General features: G+C 43.9%; 1 protein-coding gene across 1 annotated transcript in view; it reads right to left on the bottom strand.

The window, feature by feature from the left end:
* Positions 1 to 7025, bottom strand: part of dok2 (docking protein 2) — a 12856-nt gene extending 5831 nt beyond the window's left edge. Inside the window, exons 1-4 of the mRNA XM_084358756.1 lie at positions 6186 to 7025; positions 5497 to 5634; positions 4993 to 5160; positions 2985 to 3093 (exon numbers count right to left, since the gene is read on the bottom strand). Of these exons, the coding sequence (XP_084214882.1) occupies positions 2985 to 3093; positions 4993 to 5160; positions 5497 to 5634; positions 6186 to 6245 (475 nt within the window). The 5' untranslated portion in view covers positions 6246 to 7025. The remainder of the gene's footprint in view (positions 1 to 2984; positions 3094 to 4992; positions 5161 to 5496; positions 5635 to 6185) is intronic.
* Positions 7026 to 8109: the final 1084 nt, after the last annotated feature.

Genomic DNA, 8109 nt, shown 5'->3' with positions numbered 1-8109 from the left:
AGATGTGTGACAGAGGAAACCACACACACACGCACACACACAGTGAGACAGGTGTGTGTGTGTGTGTGTGTGTGTGTGTGTGTGTGTGTGTGCTGCAGGTGCTGGAGGATGTGGGAAACAGTAGCAGCTTCAGGAGCTTCACTTCATGAACTCAGTCAAACATTAAATGTTACCACTGTGACACTGAGGGACTATTTATACCTGTGACTTCAGTAACTCACAGTGTGCGGCTGCACCAACGCTTCTGCTCGTTTATATTTTTGTCTGTTTTTCTTGTATTTACCATTAATCTAAATCTTTCTTTATTTTTGAAAAAAAAAGTTTGAATGTCATCTGTGATGAAAGGAACAAATGAAGTTTTTAAAAAAGAGACATTAACTAATTCATTTTCAAAGTCTCCAGATGCCCCGAGATCCCAAACTGTTTTTAAAGATGTTGTTTACGTGTGGACGTGTGGTCGAGCGGGCGGGTGAACCCTTACACTTTTAGCTAAGCAGCTACAAGGGTGTAGCCAGAGTCATCATCCAGTGACAGAGCCAGACACATGTCAAGTTTGCAGCTGAAAGGCATTCATAGTAAAGAACGTCTCTTTTGTTGTTCAAACAGAGAATACAACATCATCAGCATATGTGTTGTCCAGTTAGACGTGTCCGCCTGTAAAGTGGGACTGAGCCCTTTGAGTCATGACTCAAACTTGATCAAACATGAAACACACAGTTTCAGATCCGGTTTCACAAATCGTTATCTTTGATAATCATCCTGTTCCTTTAATGTTGAAAAGGTTTTTTAACGACACCGATGCTGGAGTCTTTAATCTGTATTAATATTAATATTGAAAAGCTCTGATGAAGGTGTATCAGCTGATTTAACATAAACAAACATTTGATCCTTAAATATAAAGATGTTTGACTGAGGTCTGGTGTGTTTTCTGTCAGTTTATATCTGTAATAAACCCTTTAATCAGCTCAGTGTCGGTTGAACTGTCAGTCTGTCACTCTGAGCCGTCCTGCAGGACGTCGCCTGTATCTGATTTAACCACCTGTCTGTATATGAGCTTCAGTAAGAACAGGGCCAGACTCTGGTTGACCTCGTTAAATAACCGTCACCACCGACTAAATATAAAGACACAATCAGAGCAGGTGGAGACCAGCAGAGACACTCTGTGTTCAGTTAGGCTCTGATGATGTTGACAGCCACTTCCTGCTGAGAGACAGGAAGTTTGTCCTGTCAAGATAAAAGCTGAGGTCGCCCTGCAGCCTCCGGCCACTGCAGCACTGCAACACCCCGACACTCACACACACACACACACACACCACAGCAGGAACTCACACACACAAGTTTCCATGACACAACAACACACTGACCACTAGCACTGAGTGTGTGTATGCAAGAAGACACGCTGCCGTTAAAGCATCAGGACCGCAGTGGAAAAACAGGGTTTCACTCCGACCTCAGGACTTCACGTCTGTAGAGATGCAGCACTCAGACATGTGATGTTTCCACAGAGCTTCACACTGGGGAAACTTTATCAAACCCAACGCAGAGACATCATCATCATCATCATCATCATCATCATCATCATCATCATCATCATCCAGCAGGTTCTGTCTGTTTACAGCTGCAGTCACTGTAACATCAAACCGACACCAGCTCAGAGTCCATGTGGTGAACGGGTTCAGAGGAACCGGACCTCACTGACTCTGACTGTCCAATGACGGCTGTGGGTTTGAGTTTCTCTCAAAGTTTCACCACATCAGTCTCAGAGTTCAGTCCACACGAACAGGAGTGTTTCTGTTTAGCTCTCATGTGTTTCAGGTCACTGACCAAATGTTAGCTGATTTATACTACTGTACTACTGTACTACTGTACTACTGTACTACAGTACTACTGTACTACTGTACTACTGTACTACAGTACTACAGTACTACTGTACTACTGTACTATTGTACTACTGTACTACTGTACTACTGTACTATTGTACTACTGTACTACTGTACTACAGTACTACTGTACTACTGTACTACTGTACTACTGTACTACAGTACTACTGTACTACTGTACTACTGTACTACAGTACTACAGTACTACTGTACTACTGTACTATTGTACTACTGTACTACTGTACTACTGTACTATTGTACTACTGTACTACTGTACTATTGTACTACTGTACTACTGTACTACAGTACTACTGTACTACTGTACTACAGTACTATAGTACTACTGTACTACTGTACTATTGTACTACTGTACTACTGTACTATAGTACTACTGTACTACTGTACTATTGTACTACTGTACTACAGTACTACTGTACTACTGTACTACTGTACTATTGTACTATTGTACTACTGTACTACTGTACTATTGTACTACTGTACTACTGTACTACAGTACTCTTACTACAGTACTTGTCAGTGCTGTATCGTAGTCTGTTGGACTTGTTTCAGAGTCTTGAAGATGTTTCGTCAGTCCAGAACTGATACAGGTCCAGTTACCATCGATACAGCACTTAGTATTTCAGGGACATGGACCACTGAGAACTACAGTACTACTACAGTAGTATATAGAGTGCAGGACCTTTACTAGTAACTGAGTATTTTTACTTGAGTAAATGATGAGAACATTACTGAAGTCTGTGTCACAGTCACAGGGTCCTTTCTCACACGTCTTCAGCTGTCCACATACTTCTGGCCATGTAGTGCAGCTTCTGGTCTGTGTGTGTGTGTGTGTGTGTGTGTGTGTGTGTGTGTGTGTGTGTGTGTGTGTGTGTCTGCTAAATTTAGCCTCGGTGTGGAAAGAGAGAGAGGAAGTGAGGTTTGGTTGGAGGTGCGACAGGAAGTCGTGACTGAAGGTTGAACTGAAAACTGCAAGAGACAGAGAGACATCTGAAGACAGACAGACAGACAGACAGGCAGACAGGCAGGCAGGCAGGCAGACAGACAGACAGACAGACAGGCAGGCAGACAGGCAGGCAGGTGTACCTGTCTCTCTGCCACTGTACAGGGAGTTGTCCTCCATCCCTTCGTCTTCGTCCACTCTGTTTCCTCTCTGCAGGCTGCCTCTCTTCACACTGTGCTCCGTCCAGCTCATCTACACACACACACACACACACACACACACACAGATCAATAACCCTGATCACAGGTGTGTCAGGTTCAACATGAAGTCACATGACTGTCAGAACACTGATTGGACGGGTTTGATGATCAGAGTGGACTCAGAGGAGAATCTGATCAATCCTGATCAGTTCATTGATCTCGTCTGGAGTCACAGATCAATACCGACGGAAGAAAGGACCTTTTGTTTTCTCTGACAAACACTTAGATTAAATGAAGTTACAGGTTGTTCCCACTGTGATCGATCCACAGGAAACTCTGAGGTCTGAGGTGTTCGGGATCTCGACCAGACGAACAGTTTGTGACACGACTTTGAGTTTTAGTTTACGTGATTCTCCAGGCCTTCAAAATAAAACTCTGTCTTCTTTCTGTTTCAGACACAAGCTGCTCTCTGATTGGCTGATTGGTTGTGTATTTCCTGTCACACGCGGAGAAAGAGGAAGTGGAGCAGTGACTCAGGACTGTCAGCTGTCTGTCATCGTCCTGCTATTTATAACCACACACACAACATCTCACATGAGGACACAGGTTTCAGCCGGTTTAACAGTTTAAATGTGCGTTTATCGTGGAGAGATCCTGTGTGATCAGCAATCAAAGCTATCTGAGTGTGATCTGCAGACTCACTGACGGACAGAACGATCAGAGCTGTTTCAGGAACAACCAACTTCATGTGACCGCGGAGGAGACGAACGAGACGACAGAAACACAGAAGTTCACTCTGTTTCCTCTTTAACTCTTCGTGCTGTCGTCACAGAGGCAGCTGCGGTTTGTTACGTCCTCAAAGACACAAAAACTGAAGACATGTCCTTTTAACTCCTTAACTGTTTGATTGATGACCCTGTAATCTCATTGGCTGCTGCTCCATCCTTGTCTCAGACTGTTTTCACGGTGACCAGAATATAAAAGCATCCAGCATCTTTGACAGCTGAGGAAACATCTGGATACTCAGTGTCGTCTCTGAACAGCTCCAACTCAACAACGCGTCAGGACGGGAACCGGTCTCAGGCCGACTCCAGGCCCATCAAACACAAACCCCAGGTAGATAAAGGCTGATCCTCCGGCCGCGTGCAGACAGGAGAGCTGCGCTGCGTTCATGGTGCCTCTGTAAAGTCTGTTAATCTCAGTAACCGTTTGTCTGCTGTAGAGTGAAACTGTGGTCAGAAGTTTACACCTTCATAAACACTGTTAGCACCTCCCACTAATCACCTCATCATCGTGTGACCAACACTGAGGTCGACCTCTGACCCACCTGTCTTCTGTGGGTGACACCTTCATCCACACAGCTGACAGCCGCCACATGACCTCATCATGTGACCTGATGACTGTCACGTGACATCACACTGAGGTCAACAACGAATGTGTTCTCAGACTGCCAGTGAAGTATATTTAGATTTATTCCATCAACTGGAGCCACGTGAACCTTTGTTCTCAGTGGTCGGATGGGGTCCATGGTACCAGCACCCTCAACCTCACGTGCCTGAGTGATTAATGAGTGACATGATCCAGTGAAACCTACTGACACTATTATTATTGCTCCGCCCACTTAGCTAACGCCTCTGAGCTCGTCCCACCAGCTCCAGCCTATCATGTGACAGGAGAGATGTGGCGACTGTACTCCATGTTAGCTCTGTTTATCTTCAGTGCTATGGTATTAGCATGCTAACATTAGATAAACAACCACACTAAGCTAACAGTGGAAGAGCTAGTTTGTGAGCTGAAACCTGTTTTAATTCAGTGGTGATTAAACGAAAGAACTGATGTTAGCATGAAGCTAAGTTTAAACTTATGACGCTGACTGCAGGTGTGTGTGTGTGTGTGTGTGTGTGTGTGTGTGTGTATGTGTGTGTGTGTGTGTGTGTGTGTGTGCACCTACAGGGAAGGCGATCTCACACAGTTTGTGTGTCCAGTCGTCCACTTGTTGTCTGTCTGCAGCGAACACGTAGATTTTCTCTGTGGTCTCGATCAGGAAGGGTCCCGTGTCTCTGGGACAGCCGTCCATGTCCACCTCAGACACCCGGATACAGTCCACGAGACGGATCACCTGCGACACACCAGCGGGCTCTGATCACTACATCACAGAACAGCTGACCATGGTTCAGTAGAGTCCAGTATATTACTGTATATAACTGTATATTACAGTATATAACTGTATATTACAGTATATTACTGTACATAACTGTATATTACAGTATATTACTGTATATAACTGTATATTACAGTATATTACAGTATATTACTGTATATAACTGTATATTACAGTATATTACAGTATATAACTGTATATTACAGTATATTACTGTATATTACTGCATATTACTGTATATTACAGTATATAACTGTATATTACAGTATATTACAGTATATAACTGTATATTACCTTCTTGTTTTCTTGATGTTTGCGCAGACTTCTGTCACTCTTCTCAGCACTTCCTCCATCTTTACACTCAAAGAACTCCAGTCTGGAGATCGAACAGGAACTTTCTCTGTACAGGACGCACCACACACGCTTCCACCTCTACACACACACACACACACACACACACACACACACACACACACACACACACACACACACACACACACACTGTATCAGAGGCTACAGGTGGAAGCTGATCAAATGTTTCCTGAGCAGCAGAGTCAGAACTAATCCTGCAGTCAGTTACAGTGACTGCTGTTTGTGGCAGCTGTGGAAAGTAACTAAGTACATTAACTAAAGTACAAATTTGAGGTACTCGTGCACAAAGTGTGCACTTCTTTTCAGTGTGTTTGTAGTGTGTACAGTCCAGCACAGGGACTCCACACAGGGTCTACATGGACCAGACAGCATCCATAGAGAAGTGGTGGGATGTAACTAAGTACATTTACTCAGGTACTGTACTCGCTTTAACTTCGACCATCATCATGAGTACTATTACTTCTGATACTTAGAATGTCTTAAGATACTAATACGTTTGTTGTTGTTGACTGAAGGAACATTACACACACATCCATGTTGTGTTAGCATTAGCTCTGTGGTGTGTGTGTGTGTGTGTGTGTGTGTGTGTGTGTGTGTGTGTGTGTCTGTACCTTTCCAAACCTCTGCTGCTGCAGGTACAGCATCCCTTGTTTCCTGATGTCCTCCTCCATGATGACACTCCTCCTTTCCTCCCCCTCTCACCTCCTTCCCTCACCTCCTCTTTCCCTCACCTCCTCTTTGTTGTCCACTTTTCTCAATGTCTCCTCCTTTCCTTCCTTGTCTTGCCTCCCTGTTGCTTCCCTCACCTCCTCTCCTCACGCTCCTCTCTGACTTTGTGCTTCCTGTTCTGGTTAAAGACTCTCTCCTCTCGTCTCCTCTCTCCTCTTCTTCTCGTCCACTGTCTTCTGTTTCACTCTTCTTCTTCTTCTTCTCTGCCTCCTCCTCCTCTTCCTCTCTGCTTGCCTTGTCTTTGCTCCTCTTCACCTCCTCTCGGTTGTTTTTGACTCTTTGTTTCGCTTCTTGTTGGAAGCTTCCTCTTTTTCTCCTCTTCTGTTCTCCCTCCACCTCCTTTCTTTCTTCCTTTCTTTCTTTCTTTCTTTCTTTCTGTCTTCTTCTTTCTCCTCTTACTCCTCGTTAACTCGTCCGACCTCCTTCAATTAGAAGAGTTTCAGCCTGTCCTGTCGTCCTGCTGAGGTTCACCTCCTCTCCTCTCCTCCGTCTGTGTCGGTCTGTGGTGTAGTGATGTAGAGACGTTGAATGTGTCATCTCAGTTTCCTGCCTTCACTCTGTTGCAACACTTAATGCAGAAGAAGCAGCCGACTGTGAACGCCGGCCTCCCCTCGGTGTCGGCCCTCCCTTCCTCCACCTCACACTTTTAGACTTTTATTCTGAGAAGTTTCCTTCTGCTCCGACTTCATCTTCTGCTTTTATTTTTCAGCTTTATTTCCACTCTCCCCCTGTTCCTTCATTCATACAGTCATGACATGTGAGTCCTCATGCTCCCCCTGGTGGTTCATTACATTTACATTACACTCAGGTTCATCTCAGTAACATTCAGTCTGTTCGTCTCTGAAGACAAACAGAAAATTAAAGTACACTCACTAAGTAACAAACAGCAGGACGAGTCCTGCTGTTTGTTACCAAACTATCTTTATATTTACATAAAAGTCAGAGTGTCAGTGTAAATATTAGCATGTTAGCTCAATAGCTCCCAGGTCATGTGATCAATTGACTCAAAATCAGTGTGGGATCATGTAACTACACTGGCTGCATGAGATACACCTCTTGTTTTTACATTTTACATCTGTTCATAATTTTTATTCATTTTTATATGTAAATATTAGCATCTTAGCTCAATAGCTTCTCAATAGCTTTAAACACAGTATCTCTGCTTTAAATATCCCACATTTTTATTTTGAAAACAGGAAGTCGGTACACGCTGTAGCCGTCTTCTCCGTGTGTTTACTGTAAAGTCTGTAATACGGGTGCACTTGAAATGTTGGAGTGGCTGCGAATGTCGAATATCCAACTTAAAACTAACTTCACTGAAGGCCCTAAGCCTCACTTACCTATATGACTGAGCAGGGTCCAGCTAGCTCACTTCTGGCACACTTGCAGGCATTTCACACAGACTTAGATGGACAAATATTAAAATGACGTGCAAAACAGCTGATAATAACAAACGAGTAACGTTAGCATAACGTTACAACAGCTGTTCAGCTACAACAGCTTGCAACTTTACCTGCAAACAAAATAGCATTGTTAGCATTGGCTATGTCCTGACGTTCACAGCTAACTACGTTCCTGGCAGGTCAACAGGTTTAAACAGTGTTTGGTTGGAGACCAGCAGCGGCTCAGTCTCAAACACCGTGTGTTTACTTTGAAAATCCCGGTGATTATCTCTCTCAGTTGTGGGAAAGTGGCAGAAATATCACTATAACAGTTATGAATTATCTAAATGATTTAGGCTATTTGTTGTTAGGTTGTATTTATTTCATTTCGCTCTCCTTAAACTGACAGCTCCGGCCAACACGC

This window comes from Pagrus pagrus, assembly GCF_965226575.1.
Source record: "Pagrus pagrus genome assembly, chromosome: 8".
NCBI classification, from domain to species: domain Eukaryota; kingdom Metazoa; phylum Chordata; class Actinopteri; order Spariformes; family Sparidae; genus Pagrus; species Pagrus pagrus.
This window is presented reverse-complemented; position numbering and strand designations above follow the sequence as displayed.